Genomic DNA, 24237 nt, shown 5'->3' on the forward strand with positions numbered 1-24237 from the left:
AAAAGAGTAGGTAGTAGGAGGCTCCTCTGGTTGTGAGACTTGATCCTAGTGCCAGCTCGTCACTAGTTAGCCTCCTGACACCTGGGCAAGCCACTTCCCCTCTCTGGTAATCAGTTTCCTCTTCTATAAAGAGGAGGAGGATCAGACAACTTGTGCGGTCCCTTCTGCCTCAGATATGGAGATAAGGGGATTTCAGGGTCCTTCAGGAAAAAAAAAAAGCTGAAATGGGTTTTGTGCTTTGGGCCTGGTTGGGGCATAGGAGTTTGGCTAGGAAAGGCATCGGAAGGGAACTGTTCTTGATGATGCGTAAGAAGTGATTTTGTGTGGAAATCACATTTTGACCCTTGTTCATCTGCACAATCTATGGCTTGCCTCAGCACCTGGGAACAGAGGAGGGAGGCCAGAGGGGTGGTCTTCACAGTTTCTAGCCTAAACTCTTGATGCTAAAGCTGAGAGGGTCCAAAGGCACCTGCTCAGCCCTCCCTGGAGCCACCCCGGCTGCCCCTGAGCACCCCATGGAGCCCTGTTTGAAGAGCCCTGGAGTATTGGGCTGGCTTGTGTTGGGTCCCCTGAGGAAGTTCACAGCCACTTCAGTCCCCATGGGCACCATTCAAGACCACTGCAGAAAGGAACATGCACGTCGTAGAGTGTCAGGCGGACACAAAATCTTTTGGTTTTAATCTTTACTTTCAATCCCAAACAATCTCTTTCCTTTTCATTACAAAAATACTAAACAAACATGGACAGGAGAGGAAAACTGACATTTGCAAACTATGTGCCTTCAACAGGCGTCTCAATAATCCCATCACCAACACCCATGTGCAAGGCATAGACATCAGGCAGACAATTCTCAGGAATCAGAACTATACCATAAATGCACGATCTTTTTATTTCATACAAAAATCATCAACACAAAAAAAGCCAGACCGTTTGTTACTTTTACACATGCTGACACTCCCAAGAGCCTCCTCATCTGGCCAGACTGGAGGCCCAGCCCTCCTGGAAGGGAGAGGCCATCCAGCATCTCAGTAGTTCATTGAGACGACAAGTTGGATGCTGTGGGGAAAGCGAGAGTGCCAAGGTTCCGTGGCCTTTCCTGGGCTTGGAGGGGTGGTGCCTAGTGTGGCTCTGGCCCAGCAGCCAGGTGGCATGGCCGGGTGCCTTCCTGTGCAGGCAGTGGGCTCCTGGCCCAGGCTCACCGGAAGGTCTCTGTGCTCGTCTATCTAGGGAGCTGTGACTGAGTCGAACAGCTGTCAGCACATCAGTCTCTGACTTGATCCTCAGCCCCCTCCAGCCCTCTGAGAAGGAGCCGTCAGTCTACCGAGCCGTTGTAGGATTTGTTGAACTTGTTGAAGGTGAAATCCACAGTGTGTGTGGAGATGGGCTTTCTGTACAAGGGGTTTGAAGCCTAGAGAACACGGAAAGCAAGATGACATGTGTCAGTTCACTCAGTGGAACACACACTCAGGGTTAGAGGTCCTTCCTGGGTCAGTCACCCAGGAAAGCAGCAGGCTGAGCACGCAGGTGGAGGCGACAGCCTTGTGCCCCAGGACGGGCTGCCTCTGACTCCTCATGCCCTGGGCAAGTCCCTCCACTTCTCTGAGCTTTCGCTCTTCATCCCTGAAATAAGGGGCTAGGTCACATGGTCTCTGAAGTCCCTTCCAATTTTAACAGGAACTAACTGGCTATTCAGGGGGCGCCTACTCTGTGCTCAGTCCTTCAGGAGCGTGTCGTTTGCTTGGGGAGATAAAACCTACACATATGGATACTGTAATAGACTACAAGAACTTGAGGTCCTTTCCTGGGTCATTGTGTAAGGCTGTCCAGACTCTTCCTGCTGAGGCTGTGCCCAGTGCCTCTGCCCTATGAGTCTCCCAGCCGGGGTCCAGTGCAGGGATCTGCATGGGGCCTTCTGTGCTCCTGGGCCGTGAACTTCTCACCTTCCAGAACTGGGCACACACTGCCTTTCAGGTTTTGTTTCCTTGTTTTGAATGCCAAAGATGTTAGTGGGCCTTTATCGTGTGCTGGAACTCAACCAGACCTCTAAGCTTGACATTTTTTCTACTTCCAACTTCCCACTGGCTTACCATTTCGTAGCGGGCCCTGGATCGCTCACTCTGGAACTTTGCAAACTCTCTCCGGTCATGGATGGTGACAAGCAGCTTCCAGATGGCCAGGAGCGCAATCCCAATCAGGAGGATACTGCCGACCACGGCCAGGAGGATGGTCATGGCATTGGGGGCGGTTCCACATTCTGGAGGGGACCAGGAGGCACGGTGAGCCAAGCCACCAGCATCGCTGTGCCCCTCCCACCCCCCAACCTCAGGCATATCTGACATGAAGGGTACCCCTCTCTCCCAAACGTCTTCCTTCCATTCTCTTAGATCCTCACATTGTTGCTGGGAGACCTGGGTGGGCAAGCAGGTTTCTCCAGTGCACATAAAGTGAGAGACTCAAGGAGGGGTGGTGACTGTTCCAAGGCCACACAGCAAGCCTATGGCAAAGCCTAAACGAGAACCTTGGTGGCCATGCCACTTGCTCCCACACTGCGCACACAGCTGCATCTCCCCACGCCCCAGCCTGGCCCCATCTCCAGTGCAGGACGCCGGACCACGTCTCAGCTTTCATGTGAATGGTTTCAGGAGCAGACTGGGCAAGCAAGAGGTTTCATGAAGCCGCTTCCACAGGGCTGGGCTGGGGGCCAGCCAACATTTGTAAGCCCTCAGTGTGGAGCCCTTTGGAGCGAATGTGCTTATTTTCAAAGAACCGCAAAGACAGCGCTGGGAAACAAGGCTTTATTCTTACAGGCATGCATCCTCGGTTGGTACCACAACACTTCCCTCTGCCTCTGAACCAGCGAAGGCACATTATGTGGTCTGGCCCAATTTGGAAAAACAGTTTGCAATGCTGTGAATTAAAGAGAGCAGATCTTTTTGTGCTCCCCCTTGCCCCCTCCAGAGAACAACAAAAGGGGTCAAACTAGAAACCCTGATTCCTCCAAGGCAAATGCTCGTTGGTCCCTGGGCCCAAAGCATGGGTCCACGTTTGGACTGAAGTTGACCTCCTCAGTGGCCCAGGGGGCTGAGCACAGCAGAGGCAGGAATGCTGAACCCAGTGCTCCACGTGCCCTTCTCGGACTCCACACTGGGAAGTGCAGCAGCCCAGCCAGGGCTGTGTGTGTACCCAGATGCTCCCTGACGCTGGCCTGCCCAGCCCTGACCATGCACACCCACCCTGCATGCTTCCTGCAGAACACGGTAGCTCCCTGCCGCCCTTAGCCGTGCAGGGTCAGTGTGCTGTGTGCTTGCTTATCCTCTGTGCTCAGTCTCCTCCAAGATGAGGCCCTCAGGGCAGGCCCTGTCCTCCTGTACCTCCCATGCCCCTAACCATGCTCCCCAGAGCTGCGCCCCAGCAATGGGCCCCCAGATGTAAACCACCTTTCTCTCAACTCTTAGCTGTCGGGTAGGGGCGGCCTTACACCCTGATCTTTATAAGGAATCGTATCCCTCCTCTCTCTGGAGTATGGAAAGAGCAGTGAGGAGAGAACGGGTGAGGTGCCCAGAGCAGGGAATGGCGTCAGAAACCCAGCCCCCTGAGGGAGCAGCCGGCCCTCACCCACCTGGCTCCCTGAGGACCGTCAGGTTGGACTTCCCACTGGGGAGCTCTGCGTAGGTGAACATCATGACACAATCCTTGGCGGTTTTGTAGAAACAAAGCACAGCCTCCTGGTCATCTTTCACTGGAAGAAAACCAAGCAGAAATGTCCTGAGTGTGTCTCTGAGCAACCCAGAGCTGCTGACGGACAGAGTGAGGAACCCAGCACCTCGAAGAAGGAAGAGGGTGCAGACAAGCTTAAAGGGGAGGCTGGGCCTTTAAAAATGAGTTCAGGTTTCTCACATCAAGAACAGGCCCAGGCACTGAGTTTAAGTTACTCTGGGGACATGAATTCCCTTACATGCGAGGACTCTTGTGGAATGTAGGAGAGAATCTTCAAACCTCTGAAGTGCTTGCTGGGGGTGATGTGAAAGAAAAGAAGCCACTAAAGCTTGGAGCAGGGATGATAAGTGGAATTGGCCGTGGAAACTTAAGGCATAAACAAAAGAGCGAGCCTTCTCCATCTCTTCTGAGACCTGAGCGAGAGTTCACACTTGAGGCCACTTGGCTGAGGGCCAGCTGCAGAGGCCAAGGGTCAGCAGCTCTCTCCAGGGCTGTAAAACCAAGAAGACCCACAAGCAGAAGAGGACATCTGGATAAGAGACTGGTACCCACAGTGGCGCCTGTACCCCGAGAGAAGTGAGCCAGCGCTGGAGGCCAGGCCGAGCCCGGACCCTGACTGGCCTTGCTCCTCTATACTAAGAAGCCCCTTCCTCAAGCTGCCTCAGCTCCTCCCTGTCCCCACACGGCTGTCCACCTGAGGGGAAGGTGTCACAGTCCCCTGTCCAGGCATTATCTGCATTCTGAGGCTTCCCTGGGAAAAGGATAGATTGATTTCTAGGAGGGAAAGGAAGTAGGGAAGAGTGTGAAGAGGGAGGGAGGCAAGTGGCTAGGGAATGGCCAGTCGGCCCTGAGTAACAACTGCGGGTTAACGTTGGGATGTGAAACGCTTTTCGGCTCTGGCCTTTGTAACCCTGTTACTCAAAGGAGTTTTAGCCTGGAACCAGATTAAATTAGTGTGGTTATCAAACATGAAAGCCTGGACTTTTTCTCCCAGCCCCCAATCATAAGCCTGGTCTGGATTAGCGTGAGCGAGTGTGTGTGTGTTTATGGAAAAAAAGCCTAGGAGAAGGAAGGAAAAGGAAAAATGGTGAATTCAGACAGAAATCTTCTCTGTGAAGCAACCGATTCATCTCAGAAGGATGGACTGAGGCAGCCGTGTATGATCGCCTGCAATTGCCACAGAGCACGTGAATCAGTTAGCGGGCCACAGGAAGGCGCTGTCTCATCTTTTCTGACCGTGTGTGCCTAGTTAGGCAGCAACCGCCCCGAGTCTGCAGGCAGAACTTGCTGTGAGCCAGGCCTCAAATAGCAAGACGGTAGCAGGGACAGGAAAATGGGCATGAGATGGGACTTGGTAGGCTCCCCGTGGGCTCCCGGGGTCCAGCACAAGTCCTGGCACACGGTAGGTGCTCATGAATATGTGTTGGCTGAACACATGACTCAACATACTCAGGAGCCATGACTTGGCCAGAGCAGTCAGGCAAGACCAGGGAGGCAGGAACAAGGACGTCTACAGAGGAGGCAAGTCAGGGCTGAGACAGACAGGCGGCTGGGGCCGGGAGTCTGCAGCAGCTGAGGTCAAGGTAGAGGGTGACACTGCCAGCAGGGGAGCCTCAGAGGCGGAGTCCCTTTCAAGGTAAGCAGTCTTTTCCCCCACCATTTTAAAGTGTATAATTCAGCAGTTTTAGTATATTCACAGTGTTTTGTATCCATCTTCACTATCTACTTCCAGAATATTTCCATCACCCTAGAAAGACACCATACCTGTTAGCAGTCAGTCCCAATTCCCTTCTCTCCCCAAGCCCTAGGAACCATGAATCTTCTTTCTGTTTCTATGCTTTTGTCTATTCTGGACATTTCATATAAACGGAATCATACAATATATGTCCTTTTCTGTCTGGCTTCTTTCACTTAGCATAGTGTTTTCAAGGTTCCTCCATGTTGTAGCATGTGTCAGCACTTTATTCCTTTTTATGGCTGAATAATATTCCATCGTATGGATATACCACTTTTTATTTTTCCATTCATCAGTTGATGTACATTTGGGCTGTTCCCAATTTTTGGCTATAATGAATAATGCTGCTATGAACATTCATGTACAAGTTTTTGCGTTAACATATGTTTTCAATTCTTTTGTGTATATACCTGGGAGTGGAATTACTGGATTGTATGATAATTCTATGTTTTATTATATTTTTATTCTATGTTTTAATTTTGAGGGGAAACTGCCAAACTGTTTTCCAAAGTGGCTGTACCATTTTACATTCCCACCAGTAGTGTATGAGGGTTCCAGCACAGGGTCACTTTGATTTGCTCTAACTAGAGTGTTCCAGACCAGTTCCAAACCCAGTCACATGCATATAGGGCTAAGATATGTGGTTTGCATCTCTTGTCCTTAGAAACTCCTCTGCCTGGACAGCAATGGCTGTACTAGAAAAGACAGGGATGCAGCCCAGAGCGGGTGAAAAGCAAACATCTTTGCACCTCTGTCTGAGCCTCCTTGTGGGCTCATGGTCAGAAATGGACTGGCAGCCATGCGTCCCGAGGTAAAGGCGGACGGATGGATGGATGGTGTCAAACTGGAGAGGTCAGAATGAGAAGAGCCCTGAGATGCAAGCTGCTGAGCAAGACAACAGAAGGAGGAGTGGACAAGATCTGCAGAAACAGGTGACCTGCCACCAGGAGAAGAGCCAGGGCGGCACTCAATCCCAGGTTCAATCCAGACTGAAGGAGAGCTCTGCTCCCCTGCTGCCTGCAGCCTGTGAGAGCTGCATGAGGCTAAGTCCAAACGTGGCAGAGATCAGCTTGTTGTTCACCAAACGTGGTTTCCCTGCTTCCTGGGCACAAGGCTTGACTACATTTCCCAGCCACCCTTGCAGTTAAATGTGGCCAGACGACTGAGTGCTGGCCAATGAGAAGTGGGTGGAAGTTAGGCACACCTCTTCCAGACCTGGCTGTATCAAACTCCCACGTGATTCCTCTGTCTTCCTGCATTTGCTGACTGAACCAAGAGGATTCTGAGGACCCCGAGGAGGGTGGAACCTCGATATAGATGGTGCCTGGGTTCCTAAGTGACCACATGGAAGGCCTTGCCAACCAGGAACATCTTTACTGGACTTTCAGTGAGTGACAAACCGACTATTATTTTAAGTCATCGAGGTTTGGGGTTGGTTTGTTGTAGCAGCTAATGTTACTTATTCAAACTAATATACCAACTTCTCAGAGAACCTGGGACAAGATGTGGCTAGGAAATGACTGGGCTCCAGTGATGGGACAGAAACCTATGAACAAGGAGGTCTTATGTCCTGGAGAGCCGGGAACCTATGCCCTGGCACAGGTTCCCCAAGTCCTTTTGGGAAGCCAGCAGTCATGCCAAGGACACCAAGGCTGTGCTTCCTAACTTAAGGCTAAAACCTCCCTCCTCCCCACCAAGTACCCCTGAAGATGGTCCCACAGGGGAGAAAGTCTCTAGGTGTTTGCCAAGATCCAAAATGGGACGGCTGTCCAGCGCCACTCCAGCACACTCACCGATGGTGTCCACCCACGTGATCACCTCATCCTTGCACACGGTTTGGCAGGTCTGGTTGTCAGCCGGGCTCCCTGAGTGAAGCAGCAAGCACTCGACACAATCTCTTTGGAAAAGAGGCATGAACGTGGGTGTGAAATGCTGCGTAGCAGTTCCACGCATGTAACTAAGCTCCCAACAGTGCACCCCAGCCCTCCTGCAGGCCCCTGAAGGCTGTAACTTCTTTCCGTCTTCAGACATTTGGCCTCAGGGAAGGTTTCTGCTCTGCCCTTTTTGTTGCACTTATGCGGGGAAGCCCAAGGGTTCTTGGAGGAACATATGTGAGTTTAGAGGCATGTCTGGTCTACTTGTCAAGTTGCAGGTTGGAGACCTTTCAAATTCTGATACCAGGAGCCAAATCCATCTGCACTCTAGTGCATCAAACGCCTCACTGAGGAGTCTGCCCCAAACGAGAAGTTTCTGAGTGACAAAACACTGTGTTCCCGGCCTCACAGAGGGGTCCTCAAATGCCCACAGCCAGTGCTTGATGCCCCCACATTGCCCCAACTCCCAACATCCCCACCAGGAGACCATCACCAGGGCCGGCTTCTCCACCAGCCTGCACATTAGACTCTCCAGGGAGACTTGCAAGACAAAATACCACTGCCTGGGCCCAACCACACCCACAGAATCCGCATCTCTGGCATAGAGCCTGGGCTCTGGGGATTCTGACTGACAGTGAGGGCTGAGCACCACCGTCCTGGAAACTCTCAGGCCCTAGCCCCCTTCTCCCTTCCAGACAGAGCCCACCTGGTAGGTTCCCCAAGGGCCCTGCTGTGCACTGTCACCTGTCATTGGGGCTACACTAGACTCTGGCAGAGGCTACAGGGTGGCGGCCCCCTCTCAGGAAACCCACATTCAACAGGGGCCTTCTGGAGAAAATGGCTTAGAAGCCACAGGAGACACTTTGAGACCCACTCCTCCCATATCAGGCCAACAGTTTAAATCAGATATTGTGTGAAAATGCTTAATTAAATGCTCAACTAATAGTCAGTATTTAGACTTTACATGGTCAAATCCCAGTTCCAGACCTTCTCCATCCACCTCCAGTTACATCACGGAGAATAAGACTCCCAAGGGCACCAAGCCAGAGGAGCTAAGCTTTGACTAAGGGTCTGTAAGGCTTGTTGTGGAGGGGAGAGAGGGTCCTTCACCCCTCTGGGGACTGTGGGATGGGGGCACATAAATGGAGGGTGAGAACTCAACCCTAGGGAGGAAGGCTTGGGACAAACAACTAGCTGACAGGTGAACTTTCAGGGACTTAGGGAGGTGACTGTGCTCGGTGGCCTGCAAGGTGGGTGAGAGCCCCCAAAACAGGGGCTTCCTCAGGAACCCGCGTTAGGACTCAGGAGCCAAGGTGCTGGGAGGGTCACCGCCTCCTGCAGCCGCGCCAGCACCCGAGCGCAGGGGGTGACCTCTCAGGCCTCAGCTACATGGGGATAGCCACCCTGCTTGCCCTGCAGGCCTGTGGGGACCAGAGGAGCTGTGTGTCTGGAAATCTCTCTGGCAAAAATATAGAGGGGTACATGATCACATCGCCTTTATTATCATCATTTTTTAATTCCCTGGGATGAAGAGGTCAGCTATCCATTTCCAGTGCAGAAACTGTGGACCGGAACGTCAGAACTGGAAGGAAGCTCAGAGGGCGTTTCATTAAGTCCCTCTTATTTTACTGGGGAGGAAAATGAGGCCAAAGAGATGTCAGTGGCAGCTGGGTCCAGCGCCAGGCACCCGCCTCTCAGACAAGACCTTACTCCACTTTCTGAACATTCAGGAGGAATGGGCGAGTAGGTCACAAAGAAAAAGTAGACAAGACTTCCTTAACAGAGTCCTAATATGCTGAAGAATTCTATCCCAAATTGGCCACAAGATCCCACTCTCCTGGGAATGACTTCATGGAAACATTCTGGAGTAACAAACAAGTTGGTAATGTTTGCATTTCCCCTGAGGCCAGAGCCCTAAGGGCAGGCAACCAAGATTTGGCTGGGGGCCAGGAAGGAGTGGCTCCAACTCTGGTCATTCATGCTGACCCTGCCGGCCCCTGCTGCAGCCTCCTGGATTAACACATTCCAAAGAAAGATGGCCGCTTCCGGTCTCAGCTAGGATGCACCCTGCCCTCCATCTGCACCCCCTGTTGTCAGTAAACTACAGCGCCACTTCCTGGAAACAGTCCCTCATTATTCATGTGGACATATCAGTCTAACTGGTGTGCTCCACGTACTGGGTTGAAACTTGTGCTATATTGTAGTCAAGTATTAAAATAAGTCTGGCCTTTTAAACAAACAAGTTGCTGAGAGAGACTTTGCTCAGAGAGCCTGTTAATTGAAATCAGCTGAGGCTGAGTGTGAACTCACCCAAGGTGAAGGGCGTGTTTGGTTAAGTTCTAGACAGCGGAGATTGGCTGCTCTGAAACCCCAGGAAAATCAAGGACATACGACATTCAAAACCTGGTGGCTCTCAGCAAAGCAGTAAGTAGAAAAACAGCCTGATATAAGTCACTATCAAAGGGACTTTGTTTTTTTTTTTTTTAAGTTGCAACCAGGCTGTGAAAGAGACAGAGGGTCAGTGTGGCCCAAAGACGAATAAGAAGGAATGATGAGGTTCCCTACGGCATCTCTGCTCTCCTTGCTCCTTTGGTATGGCTTAATGGAGAATAAATTATCGAGTCTACATCTTCTAGGAAATGAAAGCTTTAAACATTTAAAGCTAGCGCTGTTCTCCCACGGGGCCTTTTAACAGACCTGAGCCAATCTGACATTGCGTTATTGCTCCAGAGGAAGGGAATAAACGGGCTTTAGCAACTTTTATTGACTCTATGTGTGTTGTCCTAGCTTGGCCCCCACTAACCTGGTGTGCCCCAAGGAGTAGGAGCAGATACTCAAAAGGGTTCTGCTGGTGGGAGCTGGGAGGAGGGCACATCCCTCCAGCATAAAACGTGGACAATGGCTGTGAGTCCACGCTCAGATGGCCCCAGGTACTTGGGTTCCAGGTCCAGGATCCTAACCTCCTCCCCTGGGATGTTGTTATTTGCATTTCTGTTGTTTCTCCACTCCCAACAGGTCTAAAGTGGATCTGTTCTTCTTCTCCATTACTCTCCCCGGCTCCCCTCCAACTACACAAAATAAAATCTGGCCCTGTCCATCTCGTCTCTTGATCTGCAGCCCGCTTTCAATTACCCACGCCTGGATTATTTGTGGCAAATGCCCAACCAGGGGTTCTGCCACCCAGAACGTTTCTGAGAACCGACTGACCAGCAGCCACGGCAGGCTGAGGGAGCATGAACTCACTGCATTATCAGCCCGAGCCAGACGTTTGGAGGAGAACTCTGCCAAAAGAAAATTGCACAGTTGCGTTCCCCAGCCAAAGACAAACAATGTCCGCCTTATTATTTGTTTCTGATGATCTGTGCCCGGCTTCTTTCCCTCCTGGCCCCTTAACACAGATGACAACGCCACAGCTGTTTCTCTAGCAAAATTCAAGAGAAACTGTCACTCTTCTTTCCCGATGGCATAACTCCTTGTTTTCTTTAGTTCCCTCTCATTCGTGCTCTGGAAGGGGATGAAGGGCAGAGCCATGGAAGGTCAACATGGGGAACGTGACTCCAAGGCTGGGTCAGTGCAGGCCTGGTTCCCGTGTCTAGACAATCTCTGCATTCATCAGCCGTGCAGAGCCAGCATTCCATTATCTGTATAAATGGAGCAGAAAATTCAAAGGCCCGTGCAGTTGGTCTCTGGCAGGCCTTATCTAGGTCGGACGCCCTTCTATCTCATGCACCTTCCGATGATGTTTTGTTTAAAGCAGCATTTCCCATACGGTGTCCTGTGAAACACTGTTTGAGAGACTTAATGGGAGGGGGGATCAAATTCATTTGAAAAAGGAAGCATACTGTATCCCCTTTGGAGATACACAACAGCACACTGAAGGCTCTGAGAAGATGCTATTTTGGTACCAAAACCACTTTAATTTCATTTAATTCAGTCATCTGCTAATTTCTAAACTTATTTAGAACTAGAGTAGCAGTCTGGTTTTTTTGTTCTGTTTTGTTTTTATTTTCTTATGAAATCCCCATGGAACCAGTGTTTCAGAGATGCTATTTTAGTTAATGTTAGTAAGAGTTTTGCTCCCCAGCAAGGCTGGGTGGGTGGAAGACGCAGGAGGTGGGGAGTGAGAGGCTGGCTGGCCCTGAGCATCAGCCCTGGTCTGCGGTGAGAAGCTGGAGCGAGGGGCTGTAGGTGGGGCCATTACCTCTTGGTGCTGCAAGCATCCGGGCAGGTTGGGCACTTCTCACATGTCTCCCCAAAGGCTCCTGGCTCCGTGCACTGGCACTGCCCACAGATGCAGCGCCCGCGGTCGCTGCAGATCTGGCCGTCCTTGGCCCGGCACATGCTGACATCTGTTGTGCAGTTACAGTTGTCCCCAATGTAACCTGCATGACACTTGCATTCTCCACAGTGACACTCGCCGTGGCCTAAAAGGACACACATAGCACATCGGCGCCTGCCCACATGAACACATAACCAACCCCTCAGTGCCCGCCAAGTGCCCGGCATTGGGGAGCAAACAGGATGAGGCCCTGAGACCCTGACCGTGCCTTCAGACTCCATCCGGGCAGACAGAGGGCCTAGTGTTGGCATGGAGTGACAGCAGGGGGCCCGGGTAGTTGTGGGGCTTGGCTGGGGCTGGGGCAGTGCTTCAAGTTGGTCCAGAACTTGGCCAAGCCATGCCACAGGACCAGGAGAGCTTTTTCTTGCCTCTGTTGTTATGTCAATAATGGCCCCCAAATATGTCCACACCCTAATCCCCAGAACCCATGAATGTTGCCTCATTATGGCAAAAGGGACTCTGCAGGTGTGATTAGGTAAAGGATTTTGAGATGGGGAGAGTCTCCTGGATTATCTACGTGGGCCTTAAATGCTATCACTAGGGTCCATATAAGAGGAAGGCAGGGGGAGATTTGACCACAGAAGGTGGTGATAGGACAACAGAAGATGCTACGCTGCCACCTTTGAAGATGGATGAAAAGTCCACGGAGCCAAGGAATGCAAGGAATGCAGCTTTAGAAGATGGAAAAGGCAAGGACACAGTTCCTCTCCTAAAGCCTCTGAGGGAGTGCGGTCCTGCCCATACCTTGATTTTAGCCCACTGAAAACAATTTCAGACTCTGACCTTCAGAACTGTGAGAGAATAAATTTGTGTTGTTTTAAGGCACTAAATTTGTGGTAATTTGTTACAGCCACAATAGGAAACTAACATAGTTGTTGTCCCTCACTCCTAGTGAGATGCCAAATTCTTGCTCTGGCCTTGGACTCATGGCCCAGAGCTGGAGGATACAGAAACAGGTGCCAGCGCAGCAGCAGCAGCGGCGGCTAACACTGAGCAGTGCTCATTGAATGCTCTCCATGTGTGCCAGGCTTGACAGCATCAACTTGATTAATTCCTACAGCCATCCCATGCGGTAGGGGTCATATCATCCTCACTTCACAAGTGATGACAGTGAGACACAGGAAGATGAAGGCTGCTGAAGGTCATACAGCTAGCGGCCGTGGAGCCAGGACTCGAACCAGGGAGTCTGGCTCCAGAGTCCATAGCCTGAACTCCAGGATCCTCTGCTTCTTAGGAGAAGAGGACAGAGCAGGCCCAAACCAAGAGGAGAACCAGCTGAGGGTAGCCCTGCTCGCCCTTACAGGAGGGACCCTTTCCACAGCCTGTAAGGGGGAGGGGCTGGCCACCCGCCCAAGGCTCTGCAGGTGTCAAGGGCAGGGGAATCGCTTGGCTCAGAGGACTGAGTGTGTGTGAGTGTGTGAGGGTGAGAGTATGCACCAGGCACTTGTGAGTGGATGCGTACGTGTGTGCACGTTGGACAGTGAAAAGCATGGAGAGGGTCATCTTCCAGGGGGCTAAGAGCTTGATGGTTAGTGGAGTCTCGATTCTCTGCACTTAAAAAGACAGAAAGCAGTGCTATAAATGGCACCTAATTTTTAAAAATCTTCCTTATACTATTATTGCAGCAGATTTTCCTTCCTGATGCCTTTTTGCTAAGGCTGATATTAATAGGACCAAGAATTTGTATTCACTGAGCACCTTGTACACACCTGCAGAGACTGAGTGGCAGGGGATGGGCGTCGGACAGATGGGGGTCCTTCCATTTTACTCCCACACTTGAGTCAGTTATCCTGGTAGTTGGATCCCAGCCCCTTCTGTGAGACCACCAATGAGTGTGACCCACAGTTGAGGTCAGGACCTAACTCCAAAGAGCCTCTTCACCCGCCACTTACTTCCTGCCTCCTCCTCGCTCTGTCCGCTCTGTGGTGCCTGGACCCTGCAGGCGGCAGGGAGGCCATCTGGAGCAGCCAAGCCTCCCCACCCTCCCGAGCTGGGCAGCCTCTCCACTCGCCCAGGGGCTCAGAGCCACAGCCGATACCGTGCTGGGCGAGAGCGCCCTCCCGTGTCACAGGCACCGACGAGGCATATGGCAGCCCTCCGGGAGAAGTGAGCAGAGCCAGGCACTGGCCAGGAGGAGGCTGTGGAGGGCAGCTTAACTGCCTAGAAGCTGGCGTGTGATGTGTGAGCCACAGGAGAGAGCAGCATCCCCTGCCCAAGGGTTGCATGGGGGGGTGGGAAGGTTGGAAGGAAATGGCAGCAGGGAGCACAGCTCACCCCGGGGAGGGAGGACTGCACGTCCCTCCTCCCTACCAGTCTATGAACAGCACCGGTTTCAAGCCCAGGCAGGCAGGAAACCACCCTCCACAGGAAGTCTTCCCAAACTAAATGGTTCCAATCCGCACAGCTCCCTCACTCTCCGGCCTCAGGGACCACACTGGTCAAGCGTCTGTTTTAAATCAAAACGGTTCACTGTCCAGGGTAATTTTCCCCCCAACATTTTATTACGAAAATTTCCAAACCTGCAGCGAAGTTGAAAGGATTGCACCGTGAACATCCCGATACTCACCACCCATGTTCCACCATCAGCTCGTTACCTGTTGCTTTATCACATATCCATCTATCCCTCTATCCATCCATCAATCCTTGTTTTTAAAAATGCATTTCAAAGTGAGTTGGAGATACCAGTGCACTTCAGGGGTAGGTTTTTTTGTTTTTTGGTTTTTTTTTTGGTGAGGAGATCAGCCCTATGCTAACATCTGCCAATCCTCCTCTTTTTTTTGCTGAGGAAGATTGGCCCTGGGCTAACATCCATGCCCATCTTCCTCCACTTTATATGAGACGCCACCACAGCATGGCTTACCAAACAGTGCATTGGTGCTCGCCTGGGATCCGAACCGGCGAACCCCGGGCCGCCGCAGCGGATCACGCCCACTTAACCGCTTACGCCACTGGGCCGGCCCCCAGGGTTAGGTTTTTAATAAAGCTCTGGCATTCTCCAATGGCTTGTACATCACATCATCCCAAAATACAAAAGTACAAAAAGTAAAAGGCATGGTCAGTGCCATAGTAGAAGTAGCAAAGATGGTACACAGGCCAGAGGGACTGCTTTCCTTGAGAAGGTGAGTGTTGTTTTCCTTCCAACTCTAATTGTTTTTGGTGGTGATAGAAAATTATCCAAATATAACCTGACACAATATTCCAAAGCGTCAAAGGTGTGGAGAAGAGGTAGTATGTTATTTTGTTGAAGAGTTGAGTTTTGGGTGAAGTGTGTGTGTGACTGGGCCTCTAAGTGAAAAGATCTGCTCACTGGGAATGATGGCCAATCAGGCAGAGGTGCCCGCTCCCCTGTACTTTCCACCAGGACAGTTGATCGGCAAATAAACCCAGCTGCTTCGGGTACGTCTGATACCACGCAGGCCTGAGAGCTCTAAAACCCAACCCAAGGTCAATGCAGTTGAGTGCCCCGGGTCTAGGGTTCAAGTAGCGAGAGTTAGGAGTCAAGGGCAAGACAGAGTGGGAGCTGACGGTTCACCAAAGGTCACTGTGGTTTCTGGGAGAAGGACAGGACTCACCACCAGGGACCATAAGCCGTTCCTGAAAGGCTCCCACACACCAGAGCACAGCAAGGATATGACAAGAAAGAAACTGCAAAGAACCTGTGAAGTGGACAAAGCACCAAGAGCCCTAGCCCGTTTCAGTGCGGCAGGCAAGCATGTGGGAGCCGCTGAGGGGCTGTGGGACATCAGAAAATCCTTACCCATGTGGCTTTTTGGCCTCAAATATTTGACAACTCGAAAGCAAAGTCCCCGCAAGCCAAACTAGGAAAAAGCCCCAGGCTCCACGGTTGGCGAAATGGCTGAAGCCACCTGATGCCTGTCCTCAGTGACTCCCTTGACGGCCCCAGTTTAATTTGTCAGGTAGCCTATCGCCTTTCAAAAACAACTTAAGGCAGTTATGGCAAAGAAGTGGCATGTGCCGCCGTGTCCTCCTTCACACCCATGGCAGACAATGTTGTCTAATCATGGGATTCTTTTCCAGGGAGCCTGGGCTTGGCCTCAGAATCCTCCTCAAAACTGTACTCCAAGTAGATTCTACCAACTGGTGGGAGCTGGCAAACAAGACACCACTACTTGCCATCTTGGTTTAAAGCTTCCAAGTCTCCTTCAGAAAGCATGACCCATATACAGTGTCAAAAACTATGCAAGTCTGGTCACATTTCATCCTAATCCAAATGTCTCAGATCCTGCAGTTGGGCCTCAATCTGCCTTTCCCTCAACCTGCATGAGTGGAGACTTCCCACATCTTCTGATCAGCCCTTGGCCTCTCCTCATACCCCAGTAGGAACAGGTGTTATTAAAATGACGAGGCTCATTTGGCCCTGTCCCAAGGGTCAATAACCTGTCAATCACTCAGTATAACTGAGCGGACTGGGAACATGATCCTGGCTAACAACACCCAGAGGAGGTAAGCAAGGACTCTTCATCCAAACAAAGCTCATTACTAATGCCACCCCCAACACCTTGGCAAAGTGAGTTGAACTTAATGATGCCTGTTTAATATTGTGCAGACATAAAAATATTTTCATTACACACAGATAGGGATATTTCAGGGCATGTGAAAGCACTTTGTAAGCTGTGAACTGCTACATGTGCAAGCTATTCTTAGTACTACCTTTGTTACAATGATTGATAGCTAAATGGACAGGAAGTTGTAAATGTGTCTATTTATACAGAACTTCAGCTCTACAGAATTCAACAGCTTTCCATCAGCAAAACGGTGCTTGTGTGGGCTGTGGGCCAAGACATGGCCCCTTGCCTCCTTTTATAAAATAGAATGCCGGCTATTTAGAGGAAGGGGCATTCTTGAAGGAGGCTGGGAAAGAGCTGCCGGAGAGGAGGGAGGGGAACTGGTGGCCTGGAAGCCAAAAGAGCCGTGAGAGGAAGCCCAGCATCAGTGCTCTGCAGAGGTCAAGGGCAAATCCTACAGCGGCTACTGGGTTTCACCAGTCAGTGGAGTGGGGAGGGCAGAATCCAGCTGGTAGAGAGGAGAGGAGGCGGTGACAGCGAGTGTAGGCAGTTCCCACAAGTGATCTGGCTGTGGAGGGAAAGGAAGAGATGGGAGGAGGGAGGATGGGGGACTCTGAAGATGGGATGTCTTTGAGCATTCTTCTGATTAAAGAGAAACATTCAGAAGAGAGAGTTTGGGGGGAAATGGAGGGATGGAGGGAATGGCAAACTCTAGAGAGATCCCAGCAGAGAGAGAGGTAGTGGGAGAAAGGAGAGGACGAGCTGGGGGTGAGGGCTGTGCCAGAGTGAGGTGCTCGAGTTTTAAGTTCCAGGAGTGGGGTTCAGGGCAACGGCAATCAGCGGCATGGAAGGCTGGGGGACCGTGCTGGAACCGAGTTCAAGTCTGTCCTCCACCATGCACGATGTCCTTGGGCAAGTCCCCAAACCTGCCTGATGATCCGTTTCCTCATCTGTCAATGAGGACAACTCCTTCCCATGGGAGTGCTATTAGAAATATAGGCACTATTACAAGTCCTAACACAGTCTCTGGTACACAGGGGAGCTCAGGAAAAGGTAGCTGGAATTTCCCTGACTGTCACCAGAGCTGAATCATGGAAGGACTCGGAGATCAACGTGCTGGACAGCTCGTCACAGGGAAATGCAGGGCCCCCTCGACGGTGGGACTCAGGGGGAGAGGGGGTGGGTGTGAGGTGGAATGGAGGCAGTGACCAGGTCAGTGAGTGACAGGGACGAGGAAGAGTCAAGGATCACGCAGTGAGATGGCACAGCCTCAAAGGAGGGGAGGGAGCTCAAGGGAGTGGAAAGCAAAGATCTGAAGGGAGCACTGAGGAGCGAGGGGAATGCTGACAGGGTGTGGGAGGAGGCCAGTCCCCCTCAGCACCCCACCCCCCATGCACTCCAGGACCAGGGACCACAGGTTTCTGGAAAAGGAGGGGGTGGGGATTTCTGCACAAGGCTCAGGATGAAGAGGAGCCTGTTCACCATGGAGCATGGGTGGTGGAGAACAGAGCAGGGCTACAAGGAAACATCCGGAAAATGGGGCATTAGAGTGTGGTGGTGAACACGTGGCTTCTAGAATCAGGGTGCCTAGGTTGGCCTCCTGAATCTGCTATTTACCAGCAGGAAGGGATGTTTAACCCCTCTGTATCTTGGTTTCTTCATTTTTAAAACAGGGCTAATCAACATGCCTCCCTCTAGGATTGTTGTGTGAGTTAAGTCACTTAACCCGTACAAAGCACTTCATGTTTGGCATGCAGTAAGTGCTCAATAAACGCTAGCTATCTTCATCATGGTTGTCCTTGTCATAATTGGAGTGAAGGGAAGGGCAGGCTTGGAGTAGATCTTCTTGGAGGATGGGAAGGGGAGCACTTTCTACGAGCTCGGATCAAAGACTTTCAGGGTTCCAGGCTCCCATATGGTTACCTAATACACATCCAGCCTGAAGTGAGAACACCCAGGGCCTGGTGGAGCCTTGTGGGGAGGCTGACACACAAAGGCGCCTGAGGCCCTGCCTGGGGAGCTCCCTGAAGTGTGCAGTGGACACAAGGACACAAGGAACGTGAAGGTAGTCAATGAGGGAGGGCAGTGAACCTGGCCCTCGGCAGGAAGGGGACAGCGAGCTGTCTGAGGCAGGGCTACGTGGCCCTCTGCCCCAGGCCCAGGAGTGAAGCCACAGCTCCACCTCATCCCCAAGCTGGACTCCGGGTCTGCAAAGGCCCCAGGCGGCCATGGGGTGACCTCAGAGGATTTGCTCAGGCTGTGGGGCTGGGGGAAAAAAGGAGCCAGCCTGGGACAGGGCAGAAACGAGACATGATTCTCTTCTCCCCATCCTGGCCAGACTCAGGAGCAAGGGGTCACAACCAAGCAGATGTCAGGCCCTGGGGGTACAAATCATCTTTCCAGAGATGGTCCAAAAATAGTTTCCATCCAGCTCCGGAATGCGCTGTGGCTGTGGCTTCCCTCACTTCCCTCCGCCGCAGCTTCCGTCCCCTCTGGGAGTCCATTCTAGTCCAAGAGGGCTAAGGGGGGAGGACTAACTCAGTTCCTGCGACAGAACGGCACTTTACTTTCTCTTTTCTCACGGCCCTGTCTCCCTCTCCCTCTCCCCAGTCAGTGTCTCTCTCTCACAAGTATACATGCTCACTCCTCCTCTCTTTCCTGGTTTCCTCTCAGCTTCTGCCTCTCTCACAGGATCCCCCTCTCTCACAGCCCTCCGTCTGCCCGCAGTCTCTCCCTCCTCTCTCTCTTCCCCTCTTCTCAGAACAGGCAGCGTGTAAACAGGAAGTGGTTAAGAGAAAAAGAAGGGGCGTGTGCTGGAACGCCTTTGCTCATTTGGGTGATTTCCCTGTCACCGCAGTCAGGTCCTGTCTGTGTTCTGGAAACCTCTGGGTGACACCCCGGGCCCAGCTCCTGGAATTCTCCCACAACAATCTTAAAAAGAGCAGGAAACCAACTCAGAGCTTTATATGCTTCCAGTTGCGAGCGCGCGCGCGTGCGTGCGTGCGTGCGTGCGTGTGTGTTTGTGTGTGTGTCAGGGGCCCCGAGACGCTGCCGAGCAGGGGCACCTGGGATGAGCTCCCACAGTCCTGCGCTCTTTAGCATCAGGCAAACGTGTGGAGCCCCCTCTCTGAGCCTGTGGCCACACACAGAGGAGGGGCCTCACTGTCACAGACATGCTGGCCCTCATACAAATCTCCATGGAGAACCAAAGCCGGCCGTGGGCTGACCTCTCTGTGGTCAACACACACACAAGCCTCCAAAGGGTAGGGCCTCTCTGCCTGGGGCCCGAAACAGGAAGGGAAATCCCTCCTAGGAAGTGCTCTGCCTGGTTCTTTGTTGACAAACAGGTTCGGGTTACATAACGGGCCCTCCCCTGCCCTCACTCGTCCGTGCTCGCCTGTGCTGTTGGCTGTTCTCAGGGTGTCTCCAGTCTGGGCCACGTGGGAATGTGCTGCTCCCACTATTTTATCCCTCCCTTCCGTGCACCGGCTTTGGTTCCAGAAGGGAGATTTTGAAATGCACAGGACATGTTCCCAGTTCCCTCATAAGGAATCTTAGCCTGGCTCTAATTCCCTCAGCAGAAACTAAATAAGCCTCCAGGGCAAGAGAGATGTCGCTCTTGACAAGTTGTGTCCTCACCACGGGCTTCCTGCGCCAGTCAACACCGCGTTCTCTCTCACCAAGGATGAGTTACTGACTGGAGAACCTGCCAGCTAAGGGCTGCTCCTCCCACAAAGACAGCACAGCACTCCCGCCCTTACCACCAGCCCTGGAACTCAGCTCCCGCAGAAAGTCCCCTCAGACCAACTCGGTCCTATCCTTGTCACTCTACTTGAAACGCCTTGGAACTGCTCGGTTGGGGATGTCTTTTCTGAATGGTGCTACTGTGCAATCTCAGCTACCTACTTGCTGGGCAGTGGTCCAGTTTCCTCATCAATAAAAGAGGGATAGTGCCTAGTCTATCTGATAGGATTGGGGAAATTCCTTGTAAACATGCAGTAGAGAAATGTATGGTTTACTGCCTTCAAGAAATTTCTAATTTCACTGAGACATCAAGCTATTAAAATCTCCTAACACTAGAGAAGCTTTATGGAATATTTACAATAAGCCAGGCATTGTTCAAAGCACTTTACATGGATTATCTCATTAGTCCTCCCCATAACCCTATGCAGTGGCACAATTATTATCCTAATTTTCAAAGATATGGAAAATGAGGCACAGAGAGGCCAAGTAATTTATCCCAAGTCACACAGCAAGTAGGTGTCAGGGCGGGGATTTGAACCACATTTGTTTGACTCTGGAGCCCATCTTCCTAACCACTACATGTACTGCCTCTCTAGTATAATCCAGTTATGATTAACAGATGACAATTAAAACAACACATAGGATAAATGTTCAAGGTGCCCCAGGGTGTGGTATAGTTAAAAATGTGCAGGAGACTCATCCACAAGGCTGGCTCTTTTAATTGCTGATCATTAAATCACTCTTGGCCTCCTCTGTAAATTAAGGGCAGTAGACTAGGCGAGCTCTATGGTTCCTCCACCACTGACACTACTGTTCAAGGTCAGAGCAGGGAGAAATCTGGAGAGCCTGGGACAGGCTCCAGGTGAAGCTATAATTTTGGAATACCAGAGGAAAGAAGGCATTTTGGGTGCAAAAAAATAGCATGAGTTCATTTGTGAGGACGAATGGAGAGAGTGGGTAGCCTAGAGGGAAGTATTTGAAAAGGAGAGAGAAAATAAAATGGATGGCAAGGGGCTAGATTTAGACATAGGCCTATTGTATGTGTGTATGTATATATGGATGGATAAACACATGGATAGAAGGGAGGGAAGGAAGGAGGGAGGGAAGGAAGGAAAGAAGAGAAGGAAGGAGGGAGGAAGGGAGGAGGATGATTGTGGAGGAAAGGGGGCCTGAGTGCTAGATTGGAAAGTTTGAGTTTATCCTTTAGGCCCCAAAAGGCCTGATAATAAACTCCTATCACTTGAGGCAAGCTGGAGGCCTCACCTGGACACTGCAGTATTCTCCTGGTTGATTTCCCATTCTGGGGTCTGCTCCTTCCCCAAGTCAGTTTCCATGTGGCCTCCTCAATCATTTTTCTAAAACGTCAACTATGTGATGACACTCTTTTGCTTAAAGCCCTTCAACAACTCCTAATCACCTAAAGCACAGCCCCCATATTTATACTTTGTGCACAAGATACAAGGCTATTCATGGTCCAGTATCCCAGCCGACCTCTTGAGTCTCTTCACCTTCCCCCAGGCACCCCAGGTTCTGGCCATTCCAAACCACTCACAGCCTCTAAAAGGTGAATGTTAGCATATCTTTGTTTTGAGACAATCACTTTGACTGCAGTGTGGAGAGCAGACAGACTAGGACGGTGGCAGCGGAGATGGAGAGAAGCTGACTTTCAAAGAAATATAAGAGGTAGGTCAGTGGACAAGAGCTGGTGGCAGATGGGACGTAGGAGCTGGGGCAAAGAAACAAGGATGACTCCTGGCTCGCACAAGTGAAAGGCAGAGACAGGGAAAGCCCGAGGAGAACCACGACTGGGCAGATCATGAGATCATCTTGAGACAGAGGTGCATTTAAGACATCCAGAGAAGATGTCAAGAAGGCAAGTGGCTAAAGGCAGCTTGGGAGCAAGTGTGAGCAACTGAGCAGCATAAGGGGTGACGGAAGGTGTGGACGTGATGGGATTCCCTACAGAGTACGCGGGAGAAAATGGCTAGGCCATGCCTTGGACAATCCCAGCAGTGAACGGGTTGCTAGAGGAGAAGGATCCTGCAAAGGAGACTACCAAGTTGTGACTGAGAGTGGGGAGAGAGCATTTCAAGGCGGGCATGGTCAACAGTGTCCCCTGCTGCTGAGAAGTCAAGTAAGATGAGGGCTGGAAAAGTCTATGAGGTGTAGCAGGCAAGGCCATTAGGGACCTTTGCTGGAATCACAGGGCTGAAACCAAACTGGACAGAGTGGAGGACTGAGGGGGAGGTGACAGATGAAGACAGTGAGTGTAGACAAGTGTTTTCAGAAAAATGGCTGTGAATATGGAGGAAAGAGAAGGTGACAGTGAGTAGGGTGGCGGATTAAGGGTTTCTCTTTTCCATTCTTTTCTTTTCTTTTTTTTTTCCCCAAGACTGAAGAGACCTGAGCTGACCAGAAGATTTAGTTAAGAGGGCGAGTGTAGATATATAATCACTTATCATATGGACGTATTTGTTTACTCGTTTGCCACATCTCATTAGGCTGCAAACCCACACAAAATCAAAGATGGTGTTTTATTTTTGTATGCCCAATGCCTAGAATGGTATTGGGTGCACAGTAGATGCTCAGAACATGTTATTAGTTGTTGGAGGCTGTGAACATCATCAGGACAAACCTGAAGCCCCAGGGGAAGACATCCAGAGCTGGAAATTAGAAAAGGAATAGAAGTATTACTGATGCTTATAAACTTAAATGTGATTCTTGAGATATTTCAAATTCTTAACATATGTCCAAGAAACCCAGAGATGTTAGGGTAACACGAGGCAAAAAAGGATTAAGAATTCCTTGGGCAGGACATGGTCATGGTCAAGAAGAAGTGACAGGCCATGCACTCTCCAATGTTCTTGCACATTCTTCAAATTTCTCCAGCAAAAGCCTCTTCGGAGATGAGAACAATGATGCATCCTTAGTCTCAGGGCCAGATGCTCCTCTGTCCTTGGCTTAATGTCAATGAACCAGCCCTGACAATGTCAACTGATGGTGCTTCCTAACATGCAATGCTCTTACCAGCCCCCCATCCTTTGCCTTCATCTGCTGGACCACACACTGCATTCTGTATCTGAGCCACAAAATATGACCACTACTAAACAAATAAGGTGATGTTGCTTTAAGCTAAGCTTCTCCAAACCTCAACATTACTTTCTAAGATGACAACACGGGCTAGAAAGCTAAGAATCCATTGTCAAAGGCAACAGAGCCCTCTCAAAGGATATCTTTGCCTTTCTGGTCTTAGCCCCTGGTTTCTCAATGCTGATACCCAGCTGCCAAGTCCCTCTAATTACTGCTGCATTTCACACGAGGGCGGCAGGGAAAGGACTTGGTCAGTGACCAACTCTATCAATTACAGGGAGATTAAGGCAATAGAGGGAAGATGGAAAAATCTGTGTTCTTTAATGAACTCACCTTTCCAGTTTCTGTAGTCTGTAAACAGCTGAGTGAGATGAACTATAGTCCTCATAGGACCCTGAGAATGCTGACTCAGAAAGAAAAACAGACGGCCTGTGGCCAAAAGAAACAGAGGTACCTCAGATCAACATCTTGAGTTTGACTAAACCTGCCCAATCCGCCTGGCAGGCACTTCTGGGGAAATGCCAGCCACATCTGGAGAGACATGAATTTACTTCCCTCTCAGTCATTGCAATAAGATGAGAGGGTTACTATTTTCAACCTGGAAAACTGTCATGTTATTGTGGTCAGTTCACAGTTGCCATATTCCACCCTCAGCTGGCCACTGTTTAGAGCCTGGTGCAGCACTCTCAAGGGACAGAGTCAGTCTGGAATGTCACATGAGTGGGCCATGCTGAAGCTTGGCTGCCAAGAGCCCAGCCAAGCCATGAGATGGCAGGAAGCAGCCGCCCAGAGAAAAGCATCCCCCGAGGGTCAGGGGAGGTGGGCTTTTCTTAGGTCAAGGCTTCGGGCCAACCATGGGTAGGGAGTGTGGCCAATGTGCCAATCTTCTCAGCCACAGCCTCCCCCACATGGGTCGGATCAGTAACAGCCACATCAATCTCCTGGTCGAGTAACAACAACTAAATGAGATCATTCGTGTCAGGAGCGTTTTATAAATCAGAATAGGCTAACAAAGGTTCATTTAAGGAAAGTGGGTTCAGCATAATCAATAACAACAGCCAGACGCCCACTGGGTACTAAGAAGAACACTCTGTGCCTTTCATCAAATAATAATCAGAAACCAATGGGCACCTCAGCCGGTCCCTTGGTCCACAAGTGTCCTTCAGCTGGGTCTGCTGTGTCTGATACCTCCTTATGCAACCCAGAGAAACT

At 51.0% G+C, this 24237-nt stretch overlaps 1 protein-coding gene across 2 annotated transcripts in view; it reads right to left on the reverse strand.

Moving 5' to 3' along the window:
* Positions 1–650: 650 nt before the first annotated feature.
* ITGB5 (integrin subunit beta 5) overlaps positions 651–24237 on the reverse strand; it is a 106213-nt gene continuing 82626 nt past the window's right edge. For both annotated transcript variants that reach the window (XM_058555952.1, XM_058555953.1), the window contains 5 exons: positions 11528–11750; positions 7246–7349; positions 3620–3739; positions 2088–2254; positions 651–1408 (listed from right to left, as the gene is read on the reverse strand). In XM_058555952.1, coding sequence (XP_058411935.1) covers positions 1313–1408; positions 2088–2254; positions 3620–3739; positions 7246–7349; positions 11528–11750 — 710 coding nt within the window. In that variant the 3' untranslated portion in view covers positions 651–1312. The remainder of the gene's footprint in view (positions 1409–2087; positions 2255–3619; positions 3740–7245; positions 7350–11527; positions 11751–24237) is intronic.

Source organism: Diceros bicornis, chromosome 15 (assembly GCF_020826845.1).
Source record: "Diceros bicornis minor isolate mBicDic1 chromosome 15, mDicBic1.mat.cur, whole genome shotgun sequence".
Classification (NCBI taxonomy): Eukaryota; Metazoa; Chordata; class Mammalia; order Perissodactyla; family Rhinocerotidae; genus Diceros; species Diceros bicornis.